This window comes from Bufo bufo, assembly GCF_905171765.1.
Source record: "Bufo bufo chromosome 8 unlocalized genomic scaffold, aBufBuf1.1 SUPER_8_unloc_3, whole genome shotgun sequence".
Taxonomy (NCBI): domain Eukaryota; kingdom Metazoa; phylum Chordata; class Amphibia; order Anura; family Bufonidae; genus Bufo; species Bufo bufo.
This window is the reverse complement of record NW_024400011.1, coordinates 34,586-53,721: the sequence shown is the minus strand read 5'-3', so window position 1 is coordinate 53,721 and position 19,136 is coordinate 34,586. Positions and strand designations below refer to the sequence as shown.

The following is a 19,136-nucleotide window of genomic DNA, read 5'->3' as shown; positions in this document are numbered from 1 at the left end:
GCAGGTGCAGAGGGAACAGACTGTACCTACTGCTGCAGTGACGGGGAGGATTACACAAAGGATTATTATGGGGAGATCAGGGCGGAGTGTTCTGTCCTCTCAACAGTTCAGATTTCAGGATTGCCCGATTTGGGGTGGGTGAGGTGTTTGGGGCCCAGTCCTCGGTTATAGCGGTCGTGTTGTCTCCTGCAGTCCTCGGTTATAGCGGTCGTGTTGGCGCCTGCAGTCCTTGGTTATAGCGGTCATGTTGGCGCCCGCAGTCACCCGCCGGGCGGGCGCACCCTATAATCTCACACTTGGGTTATTATTATTCAAGGATTTAAGAATTTCTCCTGCAGGCTACAAATCTCTGGTTTATTGAAGCGTCCTGGAGTCTGACGTCACCGCACAGGGACAGAGTACCCTTATACACAGCCCCCCTGTATACACAGCCCCCCTGTATACAAAGCCCCACCTGTATACACAGTCCCCCTGTATACAAAGCCGCACCTGTATACACAGCCCCCCCTGTATACAAAGCCCCACCTGTATACACAGCCCCCCTGTATACAAAGCCCTACCTGTATACACAGCCCCCTGTATACACAGCCCCCCTGTATACAAAGCCCCACCTGTATACACAGCCCCCCCTGTCTACAAAGCCCCACCTGTATACACAGCCCCTCCTGTATACACAGCCCCTCCTGTATACACAGCCCATTCTGTATACACAGCCCATTCTGTATACACAGCCCATTCTTTATACACAGCCCCCCTGTATACACAGCCCATTCTGTATACACAGCCCATTCTGTATACACAGCCCCCTGTATACACAGCCCCCCTGTATACAAAGCCCCACCTGTATACACAGCCCTCCCTGTATACAAAGCCCCACCTGTATACACAGCCCCCCTGTATACACAGCCCCCCTGTATGCACAGCCCCCCTGTATGCAAAGCCCCCCTGTATACACAGCCCCCCTGTATACAAAGCCCCACCTGTATACACAGCCCCACCTGTATACACAGCCCCCCTTGGATACAAAGCCCCACCTGTATACACAGCCCCCCCTGTATACAAAGCCCCACCTGTATACACAGCCCATTCTGTATACACAGTCCATTCTTTTTATACACAGCCCCCCTGTACACACAGCCCATTCTGTATACACAGCCCCCATGTATACACAGCCCATTCTGTATACACAGCCCATTCTGTATACACAGCCCATTCTTTATACACAGCCCCCCTGTACACACAGCCCATTCTGTATACACAGCCCCTCCTGTATACACAGCCCATTCTGTATACACAGCCCATTCTTTATACACAGCCCCCCTGTACACACAGCCCATTCTGTATACACAGCCCCCCTGTATACACAGCCCATTCTGTATACACAGCCCATTCTGTATACACAGCCCATTCTTTATACACAGCCCCCCTGTACACACAGCCCATTCTGTATACACAGCCCCTCCTGTATACACAGCCCCTCCTGTATACACAGCCCATTCTGTATACACAGCCCCCCTGTACACACAGCCCATTCTGTATACACAGCCCCCCTGTACACACAGCCCATTCTGTATACACAGCCCATTCTGTATACACAGCCCATTCTTTATACACAGCCCCCCTGTACACACAGCCCATTCTGTATACACAGCCCCTCCTGTATACACAGCCCATTCTGTATACACAGCCCATTCTTTATACACAGCCCCCCTGTACACACAGCCCATTCTGTATACACAGCCCCCCTGTATACACAGCCCATTCTGTATACACAGCCCATTCTGTATACACAGCCCTCCGCTGTATACACAGCCCCCCTGTATACAAAGCCCCACCTGTATACACAGCCCTCCCTGTATACAAAGCCCCACCTGTATACACAGCCCCCTGTATACAAAGCCCCACCTGTATACACAGCCCCCCTGTATACACAACACCCTTCTGTATTTAAAAAATTTGTGGAAGCCGAAGATGAGATCGATGGCTTCATGCAAGACTTTGAACGGCAGTGCAGGCTACACCAGGTACCCCCCGCAGACTGGGTACGGATCCTCGCTGGTAAGCAGAGGCATATAGAGCTGTACCTGACGAGGAGATTGCAGACTATAACCGGGTGAAAGAGGTAATATTGGCAAGATATGCCATCACCCCAGAAGCATACAGGAGACGATTCAGGGACACTAAAACAGGAAAAAGACTCATACACAGAGTGGGCCTGCCGCATGCAGAGGGCAGCCCTAGCCTGGATACAGGCCAGCCAAGCTTTTTCAGCAGAGGAAATTACCAGCTGGTTCTACTGGAACAATTTTTCAATGGACTAAATCCAGAAGTGCAGGAGTGGGTAAGGGACCGGAAACCTGCCACTCTATCCGACGCAGCGGGACAGGCAGATGACTACCTGGATGCCCGCAGACAATCCAGGGTAAGCTTCAGACCCAATACCAGACCAATACCCCCTGGGCCACCAGCACCACAACACACAGGGCTCCTGCCTAGTATCCCAGCAGATACCCTAATCGCAGCACCATACAGTGCCATGCCTGCAAAAAGTTTGGGCATTATTAGAGGGACTGTACCCATAACCGAAACCAGGCTGCATGGATCCGTCCAGGTCCACCTCCTCCAGAGCGGGCAGCCGCCCACTACTACCATACAGAGGCTGTCCCGCTTAACATGCAGAGGATCCAGAGGAACATTGGGGTGTTCTACACGAGGCAGACCCAATACAGGCGGAGACTGATAATGGACAGCATCACAGGCAGACGGTTATCCTCAATGGCAAAGAGACCCAGGGGCTGCGCGATTCCGGTGCCACCCTCACCCTGGTGCAACGACATCTGGTTCCAGAGAACGACCGCACTGGGGGTTCTGTAGCTGTATGGGTGGCGGAGGGACCATCCACAAATTACCATCAGCCAGGGTACATCTACATTGGGGTGTGGGGGCGGGAATGGTTAATGTTGGGTTGATAAAAGACCTACCCGCTGATGTTTTGCTGGGAAATGATCTTGGCCCGATGACTTCCGCTTTTGTACCTTCCCAGGGTACCAACGAGATCTATCCCATTACCACCAGGTCACAGGCCCACTCCCTGAACAACCCGGCACACTCTGAGGTCCAGGTAAGAACCCTTCCCCAAAACGTTCACCCTATTCCCTGGGATACCCCTGCAGCATTTGGGCAGTAAACCCTTAGTGACCCTACGTTGCAGGTTTATAGGGATAAAGTAAACCAGGCCCAGACCGGAATAGAAGGAGAGAGGTATTTTTGGCAGCAGGGGTTATTGTACCGGGACTCTGAAAGGGTCACAGCAGGGTCCCCACCTATCTCCACCCGACAGCTAGTAGTCCCACAGAAGTACAGGCGGGAGTTATTACAGATCGCGCATGATATCCCCCTGGCAGGACACTTAGGGGTCAGCCGCACCAGGTACAGGATTACCCACACTTTTTTTTGGCCTGGCATCTCTAAAGATGTTAGGCAGTACTGTCAAACATGCGACACATGCCAACGAGTAGGTAAAAGACGGGGTCGCCACAAAGCTAAGTTGAAACCTCTACCCATCATCGAAGAACCGTTCCGAAGGGTAGCGGTAGATATTATAGGACCGTTGGCCAAACCTAGCCCGTCAGGCAAAAGGTATATTTTATCTATAGTGGATTATGCAACACGGTATCCAGAAGCTGCGGCTCTGACTAATAATCAGGCAGAGACGGTGGCGGAGGCATTGATGCGAGTCTTCTCTCGGATGGGTTTTCCCAGATAGTCTCGGATCAGGGCACTCAGTTCACTGCAGAAGTCACCCAACAGCTGTGGAAACTGTGCGGCAACAAATCCATCGTTAGTTCACCTTACCACCCCCAGACGAATGGCTTGTGTGAAAGATTTAATGGCACCTCAAAACAGATGCTTAGCACCTTTACTGACACCCGTCGGGACTGGGAAAAATTCCTACCCCACCTTTTTGCTTACAGGGAGGTGCCGCAGGAATCGACAGGGTTTTCACCGTTCGAACTACTGTTCGGACGGAGAGTTAGAGGTCCCCTAGATTTAATCCGGGAACACTGGGAGGGAGCAGTAGGTGAGGATGGTACCCCTGTCATACCCTATGTGCTGGAGTTCCGTGACCGCTTGGAGGACTCAGAAAGTGCATACTAACCTCCAGGCGGCGCAGACCCGTCAGCACAGATGGTATGACAGAGGTGCCAGGGGCCGGAGCTTTCGGATTGGCCAAAAGGTGTTGATTTTGAAACCTGTGCGTCATGACAAGCTGCAGGCCGCCTGGCAGGGCCCATACCAAGTGGTGGAGCAGAGGTGCGACACCACTTACGTGATCGGCCCGTGCTCTGGTAGTGGGGGGAGACGCATGCTTCACGTGAATATGCTCAAACCCTACTATGAGAGAACAGAGGATGTGGCCGCCATATGTGCGCCCGCCTCTGACGACTTTGAGAATCTTCCCCTACCGGATCTTCTAGGGGAGCAGGACAAACTAGGGACCCTAGATGGCGTTCATCTAGGGGAGAGACTAAGTCCCCAAGAGCGTATCCAGGTGCGACAACTGTTAGCCACAAAGGGCACCACATTCTCTAACGCACCTGGCTACACTACACTAGCGACTTCCGCGCGAAACGGCCGTCGCCGCACATTGTGGCCATCCCGCTCCCCTGCCTGTGCAGTATGCCGCTCAATTTGCAATAAAGCAACCAGCAACAACCATCGGTGAGTGCCGCGTCTCTCTCTACTCATCCATTACTACACTAGCTACCCATAGGGTAGACACGATCAACAACCCCTTAGACAGACGCCCTACAGAATTCCTGAGGCTGTCAGGGAGCACGAGACAGGAAATGCTCCACTTAGGGGTCATAGAAGCATCGGATAGCCCTTGGGCCTCTCCGGTAGTTCTAGTACCAAAGCGGGATGGCACAGATTACCGGAGACTCAATGATAAAACAGTCTCTGATGCCCACCCTATGCCCAGGATAGACGAGCTCTTAGATAGGATGGCTAGAGGTCAATACCTCACGACCATCGACTTATGTAAGGGCTATTGGCAAATTCCCTTAGCGCCAGAGGCCATTCCCAAGTCGCCCTTTGTCACCCCGTTTGGTCTCTACCAATTTAAGGTCATGCCATTTGGGATGAAAAATGCCCCCGCCACGTTCCAACGTATGGTGGACCGGCTGCTTGATGGCTTCCAAGATAATGCATGTGCATACTTGGATGACATGGGAAGAGCATCTGAGACACATAAGTGCCGTGATAGACCGCATCAGAGAGGCTGGCCTAACCCTAAAGCCCAGCCAGTGCCATATTGGGATGGCAGAGGTACCATACCTAGGACACCGCGTGGGTTGTGGGAAGCAGAAGCCTGAGCCCGCTAAAGTAGAGGCATCCCGGGGTGTACGGGAGCGGTACTGAGCCAAGTGGGAGAAGATGGCGGTGAACATCCCGGGGTGTACGGGAGCGGTACTGAGCCAAGTGGGAGAAGATGGCGGTGAACATCCCGGGGTGTAAGGGAGCGGTAATGAGCCAAGTGGGAGAAGATGGCGGTGAACATCCCGGGGTGTACGGGAGCGGTACTGAGCCAAGTGGGAGAAGATGGCGGTGAACATCCCGGGGTGTACGGGAGCGGTACTGAGCCAAGTGGGAGAAGATGGCGGTGAACATCCCGGGGTGTAAGGGAGCGGTAATGAGCCAAGTGGGAGAAGATGGCGGTGAACATCCCGGGGTGTACGGGAGCGGTACTGAGCCAAGTGGGAGAAGATGGCGGTGAACATCCCGGGGTGTACGGGAGCGGTACTGAGCCAAGTGGGAGAAGATGGCGGTGAACATCCCGGGGTGTACGGGAGCGGTACTGAGCCAAGTGGGAGAAGATGGCGGTGAACATCCCGGGGTGTACGGGAGCGGTACTGAGCCAAGTGGGAGAAGATGGCGGTGAACATCCCGGGGTGTACGGGAGCGGTACTGAGCCAAGTTGGAGAAGATGGCGGTGAACATCCCGGGGTGTACGGGAGCGGTACTGAGCCAAGTGGGAGAAGATGGCGGTGAACACCCCGGGGTGTACGGGAGCGGTACTGAGCCAAGTTGGAGAAGATGGCGGTGAACATCCCGGGGTGTACTTGAGTCGGAAGCTTCTACCCAGGGAAGTGAGCTACGCCGCCATAGAGAAGGAATGCCCGGCTGTGGGGTGGGCCCTACTTGTATGGACAGCAGTTCACATTACTCACGGATCACAACCCGTTAGTATGGCTAAATCGTGTGGCGGGGACAATTCCTGGTTGTTGCGCTGGAGCTCGGCGTTACAACCATACGATTTTACAATTCACTACCGCCCCGGAAAACAGAATGGCAATGCTGAGGGGTTATCACGAGTTGTGAGTACTTCCCAGACATCCCCAAGCCGATCCGTTGGGGGATCAGACTGTGTATGCCGGCTTGTGGGGGGGCAGTGTAACAGATGGACCCTGTTATATTATTTTATGTTCCGCTGTCTGTATACCCCCCTTCCCCTTCTTTCCTTGTACCATAGTCATCTATGTATTGTATGTACATGAGGCTGTTGGCGGTTTGAAACCATGTGCGCCATGCCTAGTAAAGTCAGTGACTCCCAAACTGGGTGTCGTCCAGTCACTGGGGAGATTGTCTCTGGACATTGACCGGCTTCTTCAGCTACTGATGGTATGTCTTGGAGCTCCACAACAGGCGGTATGTTCTCTGGGCACCGTATGGCGGCATGTTGTCTGGGCACCATATGGCGGTATGTTGTCTGGGCACAGTATGGCGGTATTTTCTCTGGGCACAGTATGGCGGCATGTTGTCTGGGCACAGTATGGCGGCATGTTGTCTGGGCACAGTATGGCGGCATGTTGTCTGGGCACCACATGGCGGTATGTTCTCTGAGCACCGTATGGCGGCATGTTGTCTGGGCACCATATGGCGGTATGTTCTCTGGGCACAGTATGGCGGTATGTTCTCTGGGCACAGTATGGCGGTATGTTCTCTGGGCACAGTATGGCGGTATGTTCTCTGGGCACCGTATGGCGGTATGTTCTCTGGGCACCATATGGCGGTATGTTCTCTGGGCACCATATGGCGGTATGTTCAGTATGGAGGTATTTTCTCTGGGCACCGTATGGCGGCATGTTGTCTGGGCACCATATAGTGGTATGTTCTCTGGGCACAGTATGGCGGTATTTTCTCTGGGCACAGTATGGCGGTATTTTCTCTGGGCACAGTATGGCGGTATGTTCTCTGGGCACCGTATGGCGGTATGTTCTCTGGGCACCGTATGGCGGCATGTTGTCTGGGCACAGTATGGCAGTATTTTCTCTGGGCACCATATGGCAGTATGTTCTCTGGGCACAGTATGGCGGTATGTTCTCTGGGCACAGTATGGCAGTATTTTCTCTGGGCACCATATGGCAGTATGTTCTCTGGGCACAGTATGGCGGTATGTTCTCTGGGCACAGTATGGCGGTATGTTCTCTGAGCACCATATGGCGGCATGTTCAGTATGGAGGTATTTTCTCTGGGCACCGTATGGCGGCATGTTGTCTGGGCACCATATAGTGGTATGTTCTCTGGGCACAGTATGGCGGTATTTTCTCTGGGCACAGTATGGCGGCATGTTGTCTGGGCACCATATGGCGGTATGTTCTCTGGGCACAGTATGGCGGTATTTTCTCTGGGCAAAGTATGGCGGCATGTTGTCTGGGCACCATATGGCGGTTTTTGAAGAAATAGATGTTGCCCGTTTTTCGGTGGGGATCAGACGTCATCACCACCTGCTGTGAGGATCACTACCCCCATCGTCTGCTGGTCATTGCCACCTCTGCTATAAATAATCTCCCTGGGAACATCCCACAGAAATAATGCAAACGTTGAGCTGGGGCGGGGCTATGCAAATGAGCTCATCAAGCACTAAATACACCAGGTGGGGGTCATTATCACTAGCCATGAACCACAACCCCCATCGTGTCTGCCTCAGAATCTATAACGTCCCATCCGTGGAAGAACTACACGTCCCAGCAGATGACGTAGGCGACTGATCTCCCGGCCACGCCCCCTCTTAGTGATGAGCCACGTGTTCCGTCTTTGGCTGACAGCAGGCCCCGCCCCCTCGGTATAAAGCCGGCCTGTGGCTCCCCGCGCTCATTCTATAAGCGGCAGCGCCGAGTGCGGATCTCCGGCCCAGAGACATGAAGCAGTGTAACGGAGCCGAGCCCCCGGTGCCGCCCGGCCTGCACCGGCCCCCGGAGGCCGCGTCCTGCTGCGCCAAAACCCGCCGCTTCCTCAGCGGGAACGCGCTGGTGCTGCTGACCGTGGCCGGGGTGCTGCTCGGCGCGGCGCTGGGGATGGCGGTGCGGCCGCTCGGGCTGGACGCGGCGCAGGTGGCCCGCTTCTCCTTCCCCGGGGAGCTGCTGCTGCGGCTGCTGAAGATGATCATCCTGCCGCTGGTGGTGTGCAGCCTGGTGTCCGGGGCCGCCTCCCTGCAGCCCTCCGCCCTGGGGAAGCTCGGCGGCTGGGCGCTGCTCTTCTTCCTGGTCACCACGCTGCTCGCCTCGGCGCTCGGGGTCTGCCTGGCGCTGCTCATCCGGCCCGGGGACGGCGCGCTGGGGGGCACGAAGGGGGCTGGCATCCCGGAGAGCAAGGAGGTGGTGGACTCCTTCCTGGACCTGGTCCGGTGAGTGGTTGAGAGAGCGGGGTCCTGGGCTGAGGCTGTGCCATGGGGGTCCGGTGATGAGAGAGCGGGGGTCGGTGCTGAGGCTGTGCCCGGGGGTCCGGTGAGTGGCAGAGAGAGCGGGGGGTCGGGGCTGAGGCTGTGCCCGGGGGTCCGGTGATGAGAGAGCGGGGGTCGGGGCTGAGGCTGTGTCCGGTGCTGAGGCTGTGCCCGGGGGTCCGGTGAGTGGCAGAGAGAGCGGGGGGTCGGGGCTGAGCCTGTGCCCGGGGGCTGCACTAGGTTCTGCTCCACCTGCGGCTGATGCAATGTTGACGGTGGATTGAGAGAGACACGTGGGAGGGGCGTGGCTGTGGTGACATCACTGGCCTGTCCCCTGTGACGTCACAGCCAGGCCCCTGGTCCTGTCACGTCAGTGCTGACGTCCGCTTCTTTTCCACTCGTGTTTTTTCCGTGATGACTTCTGCGGAGATGTTGTTGCCAGTAATAGAAGAATTCCGTGCCTCACATACAGGGGCCACAGCCGGGCCCCAACACCCTCAGATCAGTGTGGATTTCATGCCCAAAACTCATTGGGGCCCGGCTGTGGCCCCTGTATGTGAGTCCTCGTCCTGTGGTGGCAGTGCCCGCCACTTGTACTTTAATGCCTGATTTCTGTTACGGACGCTCCTGCCCCGTCCGCTCACCGCCGTTGTTGCGTGTAACCCGAGGGTCTCGGTCCCCACTCGCGTCCTCTGGGTGAAGGTGAAGAGCGGCCGCCCCTCCTCCGACACCGTGTCTGATGGTCTTTTTTTTTCTTCCACAGAAACATCTTCCCTTCCAACTTGGTGTCGGCCGCTTTCCAGTCGGTGAGTGTCCGGTGACGTGGCCTCTGCTGGGGGCCCCTCTCTTCTCCCCGGGTGGTGACTTGGTGTCCACTTGGGAGGCCCCACTCTCCTCTCCCCGGCGGGTGGTGTCCACTGGGGGGGCTCCTCTCCTTGGGTGGTGACGTGTCTGCTGGGGGGCCCCTGTCTTCTCCCCGGGTGTTGTCCACTGGGGGCCCCTCTCCTCTGCTTGGGTGGTGATGCTCTGACCTGTACGTCTCTCCTGCAGTACACCACCTACTACAGGACGGAGGTCGTCAATGGTTCCCGTGATGACGTCAACGTGTCTGCAGAGGTGAACAGGACGCTCATTAAGGTGAGTGCCCCCCCCCTGCTCCTCCCCCCCCCCCTGCTCCTCCCCCCCCCCCCCTGCTCCTCCCCCCCCCCCTGCTCCTCTCTTCCCCCCCCCCCCCTGCTCCTCTCCCCCCCCCCTGCTCCTCTCCCCCCCCCTGCTCCTCTCCCCCCCCCTGCTCCTCTCCCCCCCCCTGCTCCTCTCCCCCCCCCTGCTCCTCTCCCCCCCCCTTCTCCTCTCCCCCCCCCTGCTCCTCTCCCCCCCCCCCCTTCTCCTCTCCCCCCCCCCCCCTCCTCTCCCCCCCCCCCCCCCTCTCCCCCCCCCCCCCCCTCTCCCCCCCCCCTCCCCCCCCCTCCTCTCCCCCCCCCCTCCTCTCCCCCCCCCCTCCTCTCCCCCCCCCTCCTCTCCCCCCCCCCCCTCCTCCTCTCCCCCCCCTCCTCCTCTCCCCCCCCCCCCCCTCTCCCCCCCCCCCCTCCCCCTCTCCCCCCCCCCCCCTCCCCCTCTCCCCCCCCCTCCCCCCCCCTCCTCTCCCCCCCCCCTCCTCTCCCCCCCCTCCTCTCCCCCCCCCTCCTCTCCCCCCCCCCTCCTCTCCCCCCCCCTCCTCTCCCCCCCCCCTCCTCTCCCCCCCCCCCTCCTCTCCCCCCCCCCTCCTCTCCCCCCCCCCCTCCTCTCCCCCCCCCCCCTCCTCCTCTCCCCCCCCTTCCCCTCTCCCCCCCCTCCTCCTCTCCCGACCCTTCCTCTCCCCCCCCCTCCTCTCCCCCCCCTTCCTCTCCCCCCCCCCCCCTCCTCCTCTCCCCCCCCCCCCCCTTCTCCTCTCCCCCCCCCCCCCCTCCTCTCCCCCCCCCCCCCCCCCCCCCCCCCTGCTCCTCTCCCCCCCCCCCCCCTGCTCCTCTCCCCCCCCCCCCTGCTCCTCTCCTCCCCCCCCCTGCTCCTCTCCCCCCCCCCCCCTCCTCCTCTCCCCCCCCCCCCCTCCTCCTCCCTCCCCCCCCCCCCTCCTCCTCCTCACCCCCCCCCCCCCCTCCCCCTCCTCCCCCCCCCCCCCCCCTGCTCCTCCTCCCCCCCCCCCCTCCCTGCTCCTCTCCTCCCCCCCCTGCTCCTCTCCTCCCCCCCCCTGCTCCTCTCCCCCCCCCCCTGCTCCTCTCCCCCCCCCCCTGCTCCTCTCCTCCCCCCCCCCTGCTCCTCTCCTCCCCCCCCCCCTGCTCCTCTCCTCCCCCCCCCGCTCCTCTCCTCCCCCCCCTGCTCCTCTCCTCCCCCCCCCGCTCCTCTCCCCCCCCCCCCCTGCTCCTCTTCTCCCCCCCCCTGCTCCTCTCCTCCCCCCCCTGCTCCTCTCCTCCCCCCCCCCTGCTCCTCTCCTCCCCCCCCCCCTGCTCCTCTCCTCCCCCCCCCCCTCCTCTTCTCCTCCCCCCCCCCCCCCTCTTCTCCTCCCCCCCCCCCCCTGCTCCTCTCCTCCCCCCCCCCCCTGCCCCCCTCCTCCCCCCCCCCTGCTCCTCTCCTCCCCCCCCCCCTGCTCCTCTCCTCCCCCCCCCCTGCTCCTCTCCCCCCCCCCCCCCTCCTTTCTCCTCTTCCCCCCCTTCCTTTCTCCTCTCCCCCCCCCCCCCCCCCCCCCCCTCCTTTCTCCTCTCCCCCCCCCCCCCCCCCCCGCTCCTCTCCTCTCTCGGTCTCACCCTCTCGTCTACTCCCAGGTGCCCTATGGGCATGAGGTGGAGGGCATGAACATCCTGGGCCTGGTGGTCTTCGCCATAGTCTTCGGCGTGGCGCTGCGCAAACTGGGGGAGGAAGGTGAGATCCTCATCAAGTTCTTCAACTCCTTCAATGAGGCGACCATGGTGCTGGTGACATGGATCATGTGGTAGGTGCCGCCAAGATGGCCGTCGCTGCAGGGTAGCCCCGCCTCCAGCTGCTAATGCTCCGCTCCTCCCCAGGTACGCGCCGCTCGGTATCATGTTCCTGGTGGCCGGAAAGATCGTGGAGATGGAGGACGTGGTGCAGCTCTTCACCAGCCTCGGCAAGTACATCTGCTGCTGCCTGGTGGGACACGCCATCCACGGCCTCATCGTCCTGCCCCTCATATACTTCACCTTCACCCGCAAGAACCCCTACCGATTCTTGTGGGGCATCATCAGTGCTCTGGCCACAGCGTTCGGGACCTCATCCAGGTAGGTGGCAGCAGAACCGTGAGTGCAGCTCTGCAGTACAATCCAGGATCAGTATGTACACAGGGACTGCACCAGCAGAATAGTGAGTGCAGCTCTGGAGCATAATACAGGATGTAACTCAGGATCAGTACAGGATAAGTAATGTATGTACACAGTGACTGCACCAGCAGAATAGTGAGTGCAGCTCTGGAGTATAATACAGGATGTAACTCAGGATCAGTACAGGATAAGTAATGTATGTACACAGTGACTGCACCAGCAGAATAGTGAGTGCAGCTCTGGAGTATAGTACAGGATGTAACTCAGGATCAGTACAGGATAAGTAATGTATGTACACAGTGACTGCACCAGCAGAATAGTGAGTGCAGCTCTAGAGTATAATACAGGATGTAACTCAGGATCAGTACAGGATAAGTAATGTATGTACACAGTGACTGCACCAGCAGAATAGTGAGTGCAGCTCTGGAGGATAATACAGGATGTAACTCAGGATCAGTACAGGATAAGTAATGTTTGTACACATTGACTGCACCAGCAGAATAGTGAGTGCAGCTCTGGAGTATGATACAGGATGTAACTCAGGATGAGTACAGGATAAGTAATGTATGTACACAGTGACTGCACCAGCAGAATAGTGAGTGCAGCTCTGGAGTATAATACAGGATGTAACTCAGGATAAGTAATGTATGTACACAGTGACTGCACCAGCAGAATAGTGAGTGCAGCTCTGGAGTATAATACAGGATGTAACTCGGGATCAGTACAGGATAAGTAATGTAAGTACACAGTGACTGCACCAGCAGAATAGTGAGTGCAGCTCTGGAGTATAATACAGGATGTAACTCAGGATCAGTACAGGATAAGTAATGTAAGTACACAGTGACTGCACCAGCAGAATAGTGAGTGCAGCTCTGGAGTATAATACAGGATGTAACTCAGGATCAGTACAGGATAAGTAATGTATGTGCACAGTGACTGCACCAGCAGAATAGTGAGTGCAGCTCTGGAGGATAATACAGGATGTAACTCAGGATCAGTACAGGATAAGTAATGTATGTACACAGTGACTGCACCAGCAGAATAGTGAGGGCAGCTCTGGAGTATAATACAGGATGTAACTCAGGATCAGTACAGGATAAGTAATGTATGTACACAGTGACTGCACCAGCAGAATAGTGAGTGCAGCTCTGGAGGATAATACAGGATGTAACTCAGGATCAGTACAGGATAAGTAATGTATGTACACAGTGACTGCACCAGCAGAATAGTGAGTGCAGCTCTGGAGTATAATACAGGATGTAACTCAGGATCAGTACAGGATAAGTAATGTATGTACACAGTGACTGCACCAGCAGAATAGTGAGTGCAGCTCTGGAGGATAATACAGGATGTAACTCAGGATCAGTACAGGATAAGTAATGTATGTGCACAGTGACTGCACCAGCAGAATAGTGGGTAGGGTTAATGTTCCCGCTCTCCTCTCAGTTCGGCCACCCTCCCGCTGATGATGAAATGTGTGGAGGAGAAGAACGGTGTTTCCAAGCAGATCAGCAGATTCATCCTTCCCATTGGCGCCACAGTGAACATGGACGGAGCGGCGTTGTTCCAGTGTGTGGCGGCCGTCTTCATTGCGCAGCTGAACAACCACCCCCTGAACTTCATCCAGATCATCACCATCCTGTGAGTGCCCTGCCCTGAGCATCTTCTCGCCCATCAAGGGGCGTATCGCAGACTTTGACTCCTCCTCTTCTCTCTCAGGGTCACAGCCACCGCGTCCAGTGTGGGCGCTGCAGGCATCCCGGCGGGCGGCGTGCTGACACTGGCCATCATTCTGGAGGCGGTCGGTCTCCCCACCAATGACATCTCCCTCATTCTGGCTGTGGACTGGTTGGTGTAAGTACCGGTTCTTGGGGGCTGAGAATAACCCACAACCTGCCCCCGGGGACATGAGCCCTACTCTGCAGCGCCGGGCGATAAATACCCATTTAGAAGAGAAAAAGTACAGTATGGCGCCTCCTTGGTGGCCCCTGTACAGTATGGCGCCTCCTTGGTGGCCCCTGTACAGTATGGCGCCGCCTTGGTGGCCCCTGTACAGTATGGCGCCGCCTTGGTGGCCCCTGTACAGTATGGCGCCGCCTTGGTGGCCCCTGTACAGTATGGCGCCGCCTTGGTGGCCCCTGTACAGTATGGCGCCGCCTTGGTGGCCCCTCACACAAGAAGATCTTAGTTGCCCCACCAAGAACAGGGTTCCTGTCCCCCGATCTGCTGGAGCGGTCGGTTGGCATGCACCGCTGCAGTCACTCTGTGGGCAGCAGGAGATGGTGCCCTTCACAGGTGTCAGGAGGGGCACACTGGCATCATAAACGGGTCTTTCAGTCAAATAATACATTGGGGGGTCATTTACTAAAGACTGGTTCTTCACATATCGGTCTTGGTAAATATTCACCACGCACCATGACACTACGTACTACCCGCCCCCCGTCGAACACCCTGCGACCCTCCCCACGCACCATGACACTATATACTACGACTCGCCCCGTGTCGCACACTGTGACTGTTTTAGTGCAGATTCAGTCTGGTGTTCAACCCTAAACCCGTGCCCAAAGATGGTGGGTGACCCAGGAGGCAGAAAGCGGCCTCTCCTAGAGGACACACACCTGCCCTCTACTGGGTGACGGCTGCACTTACTGCGCTCGGGCTACTTTCACACTGACGGCAGCCTTTTCTGGCAGGGGAACAGCCTGCCGGGTCCGTGCTACGTCCACTCCGGCCCCATTCACTATAATGAGGGCGAGCCGGGGGTCCGGCCGCTGCGCAGCAAACATTCCAAGCGGTGGCCGGAATAAAACGACAGCGCGCTGCGGAACAGCCTGCCAGAAAAGGCCCCCGCCAGTGTGATAGTGGCCTAAGCCCTTCTGCCACCCAGGACCAGATCATGGCCTCCGTGAGGTGCAGCGCTGGTCAGGAGTTCTTCCTCCAGTGAGTGCAGCTCTGGAGTATGGTGGCCGCCGTTATACTGACTCCATGTTGGATTCCCCTGCAGTGACCGAACCTGTACGATACTGAATGTCGAGGGCGACGCCTTTGGTGCCGGCCTGCTCCAGGTGTACAGCGACCGGACGTCGAAGCCCAGTGCGGACAATGTGGATCTGACCGCGGTGCGAGTGGTGACGGAGGATCAGCCGGAGGGTGACCCCCTCCTGAAGAAGGATGTGTGCGTGCCGGTGGACGGCTGCAGCCCCTCCGATAAGGAGTCGACCATGTGAGGCCGGGGCGCGGACTTGTTTAGGTCACTTTTATTTTTTTATATAATTATTTTTTTTACTTGGATTCTTAACTTATGTGCTGCATCTTCAGGGCGCTCAGGTGCCTCCTCCAATCAGGACCCGGTGCCGATCGCGGTGTTGGAATGGTCTCCCGAGGCTCCGCCCTCTTTTATACGTCCGCGGGTGGCTCCTTTTGTCTGTAATTTTATTTTGGGATATTTAAGGTTTGTTCTATTTTTGGACCAATTTGACTTTGTGCGGGTTCACAAACAGCCGGTGACCCCCCTGCTCTTGGGGACGTGGACTCCTCGTGGTGATGCCCCGGGGGCCAGATCTGGGTCATAGGTCGCTGCTGATCCGTGACTGCACTACACGCGTGTGCACTAACTCTGTTACAGGTGGAGCCCTGGACCCAAACATGAGTGAATGGCTAAGAGAATGATGGGTGTAGTGGTCAATGATGGGTGTAGTGGTCAATGATGGGAGTGTAGTGAAGTAAAGACAAAGAAGAAGCTGCTGATGTGTGGTGTCTTCATTGTGGAACTGCTGCCGGTGCAGTGGTGACCAGGGGTGTGCGCTAGAGTCCAAAAGATCTGTCCCCTAAATGTACAGCACTACGGCGCCACATCCTCTCCTCTGATCTAGACCGCCATGATGACAGATGCCGCCATCATCTCCCCCTGCTGCTGCCCCCAAGTATTACACTGAAGAAATCAGCGCCATACAGAGCGTTCCCCCAATCAGAAAGCTGCCCTCATAGCCCCCCAGTAGTAGAGGATTGTGCCCTGGGCCTGTAGCGACAATTACTCCCATCATCCCCAGGCGCTTACAGTCCAACCTCTCCCATTCTGCACAGTCCATAATGAAATCTGAATGTGGTTTTATAATTGGGGTGACCGCAGCGCAGACTCTGCCCCCTGCTGATTATTAGTGGTTAGGCTCAGCAGTGTCACTGGTGTTTAGCGCTGCTCACCGCCCATGCTTTACACTGCAGCTCTGTCTAAACACAGGCTCAGCAGGAACGTGGTCCAGGTGGAGAGGATTGTATTACAGCAAGCGGAGGATCAGACACCGACGGCCGCAGCCTCAAGACTTCAGTTTGGGGCAGAAGTTGTAATGGGCTGATGAATGTGCGCTGTTGTTTCAGTTCCCCTTTACTTTCAGGATCCCTGCTTCCTGTCAGTTAATGGGAACACACTTATTCATATCCAGAAGCTGAAAGCCCAGCCTGCCTTCCCACAGCTGAGGGTTTGTTATAATAGCATGCAATCTGGAGCCTCCACCAGGCTGATACATTGTAACAAACAGGTCAGTAGAGCGCTTCATTGTCTGCACAGATACATTGTCGGTACCGGTGGGAGGAGCCTCGCCGGTGTCATTACCGATGCTCTGGGGGCTTGTCTGGTATCTATGTACAATCAGGGCAGAGCTGACATATGTCTGCAGGGAGGCATGCTGGGTGTGGTGTCTCGTGCCTCCACTTACAAAACCAGCTCCAACCGCTCCCTGCATTTCTTAGCTTCATTCTCAAGGTCAGTGATGCCTCATACAGTAGATAAGACCGTGCTGCCTCCTGGTGGAGAGACTGTGTACTGCATGTGACCCTGTATACACGTCATCCTACTACATCTGCCCCCTCCACACTACATACCTATCATTCACACTATACACCTCCATACCTATCATCCACAGAGTACATCTCATCCTACTACACCTCCATACTACATACCTATCTTCTGCAGTGTACACATCATCCTACTACACCTGCACCCTCCACACTACATACCCATCATCCACAGTGTACACAGCTGGATATCCCGGTGAGTTTGTGGGGGCAGTTGAGATGCTGCAGCTGCCGACAGAGGAGTCTGGAGTACACAAAGGAGACAGGGGAGTCTGGCGGAGGGCAGAGAGGTCTGGAGTACGTAGAGGGGAGTCTGGCGGAGGGCAGAGAGGTCTGGAGTACGTACAGGGGAGTCTGGCGGAGGGCAGAGAGGTCTGGAGTACGTAGAGGGGAGTCTGGAGGCTAGAGAGGACTAGAGGGGTCTGAAATACATAGAGGAGACAGGGGAGTCTAAAGGGCAGAGAGGTCTGAAAGACAGAGGGGACAGGGGAGTCTGAAGGAGACATGGGTCTCCACGAAGACAGAGTAGTCTGAAAGACAACAGAGAGGTCTGGAGGAGGGCAGAAATGTCTTGTAGACATAGAGAGGACAGGGGAGTCGAGGATGGAAGTGAGGTCTGGAGGACATAGAGGGATCTAAAGAGGACAGGGGAGTCTGGAGGGGACAAAGGGGTCTCAAGGAGGACGGGGGTCTGGAAGAGAACAGAAATCTGGAGGTAAACAGATGGGTCAGGAGGACATAGAGGGATCTAAAGAGGACAGGGGAGTCTGGAGGGGACAAAGGGGTCTCAAGGAGGACGGGGGTCTGGAAGAGAACAGAAATCTGGAGGTAAACAGATGGGTCAGGAGGACATAGAGTGATCTAGAGAGGATAGGGGAGTCTGGAGGGGATAAAGGGGTCTCAAGGAGGACAGGGGATTCTGGAAGAAAAAAAGGATCTGGAGCAGGACAGAGGAATCTGGAGAGAGACAGAGAGGTCTGGAAGACATAGAGGGGACAGGAGAGTCTGGAGGACATAGAGGGGATAGGGACACCTGGAAGAGGAAATAGAGGGGACAGGGGAGTCTGGTGGAGGGCAGAGAGGTCTGGAGGACATAGAGGAGACAGAAGAGTCTGGAGAAGGGCAGAGGGATCTAGAGACAATAGGGGAGTCTGGAGGGGACAAAGGCGTCTCAAGGAAGACAGAGGAGTCTGACAAAAAAAAAAAACAGAAGAGTCTGGAAGTGAACACAATGGTCTGGAGGACATAGAGGGGACAGGGAAGTCTGGAGGAGGGCAAAGAGATCTGGAATACATAGAGGGGACAGGAGAGTCTGGAGGAGGGCAGAGAGGTCTGGAAGACAGAGGGGACAGGGGAGGGCAGGGAGGCATAGAGGGATCTAGAGACGACGGGAGTCTGGAGGGGACAAAGGGGTCTCAAGGAAGATAGAGGAGTTTGGAAGAAAACAGGAGTCTGGAAGAGAACATAGGGGTCTGGAGGACATAGAGGGGACAGGGGAGTCTGGCGGAGGGCAGAGAGGTCTTGAGGACATAGAGGGGACAGGGAAGTCTGGAGGACATAGAGGGGCAAGGGAGTGTGGAGGAGCGCAGAGAGGTCTGGAAGACATAGAGGGGACAGGCGAGTCTGGAGGAGGGCAGAGAGATCTGGAATACATAGAGGGGACAGGGGAGTCGAGGAAGGCAGAAAGGTCTGGAAGACAGAGGAGTCTGGAGGAGGGCAGAGAGGTCTGGAAGACGGGAGTCTGGAGGAGGGCAGAGAGGCATAGAGGGATCTAGAGGCGACGGGAGTCTGGAGGGGACAAAGGGGTCTCAAGGAAGATAGAGGAGTTTGGAAGAAAACAGGAGTCTGGAAGAGAACATGGGGGTCTGGAGGACATAGAGGTGACAGGGGAGTCTGGAGGGAGGACAGAGGGGCGCTGCTCTCCTGGGTATATATGGTATGTGACGAATACCGTACTCCGACTGACGTCAGACGTCAACTACGTCGAGCTCACGAGATATGGGATGGTCACTGGTTACCAAGGCGTGACATTACGCCCTCCTGGAGGAGCGGGTAAGGTCAGTCTTAGTACAGTTTTCACAGACTCCTCCTGTCCACGTGGGCACAGAGAGGCACCAAGCTGAGGGAGCCTTTTCACCGCCCCAGTGAAAGAGCGCGTTCTCAGCCCGGGAAGACTGCCACCAGTTCCTTGTTTGATATAAGCCTGGTCTGTTAACGGGATTATATAGGGTAAGAAACCAACCAGCGGTAGC

General features: G+C 56.8%; 1 protein-coding gene across 2 annotated transcripts; it reads left to right on the top strand.

The window, feature by feature from the left end:
- The first annotated feature begins 8,149 nt into the window (after window positions 1-8,149).
- SLC1A5 (solute carrier family 1 member 5) lies at window positions 8,150-18,091 on the top strand. 2 transcript variants are annotated; one of them, XR_005775043.1, is made up of 9 exons: window positions 8,150-8,689; window positions 9,489-9,531; window positions 9,776-9,862; window positions 11,521-11,687; window positions 11,761-11,994; window positions 13,480-13,674; window positions 13,753-13,887; window positions 15,038-17,185; window positions 17,293-18,091. XR_005775043.1 is itself a non-coding variant. In XM_040413106.1 (8 exons), the coding sequence occupies exons 1-8, from the start codon at window positions 8,205-8,207 to the stop codon at window positions 15,258-15,260; spliced, it is 1,569 nt and encodes a 522-aa protein (XP_040269040.1). In that variant the 5' UTR covers window positions 8,150-8,204; the 3' UTR covers window positions 15,261-18,091. The 2 variants fall into 2 exon arrangements, 1 of the variants encoding a protein (XP_040269040.1); XM_040413106.1 differs by having other exon boundaries at window positions 15,038-18,091.
- Window positions 18,092-19,136: the final 1,045 nt, after the last annotated feature.

Bases quoted from the DNA above. Each gene is read 5' to 3' on its own strand.
- SLC1A5 (XM_040413106.1), top strand. From the start codon at position 8,205: ATGAAGCAGTGTAACGGAGCCGAGCCCCCGGTGCCGCCCGGCCTGCAC. The intron at 9,532-9,775 runs GTGAGTGTCCGG...TCTCTCCTGCAG, and splicing joins TGTCGGCCGCTTTCCAGTCG to TACACCACCTACTACAGGAC. The intron at 11,688-11,760 runs GTAGGTGCCGCC...GCTCCTCCCCAG, and splicing joins CTGGTGACATGGATCATGTG to GTACGCGCCGCTCGGTATCA.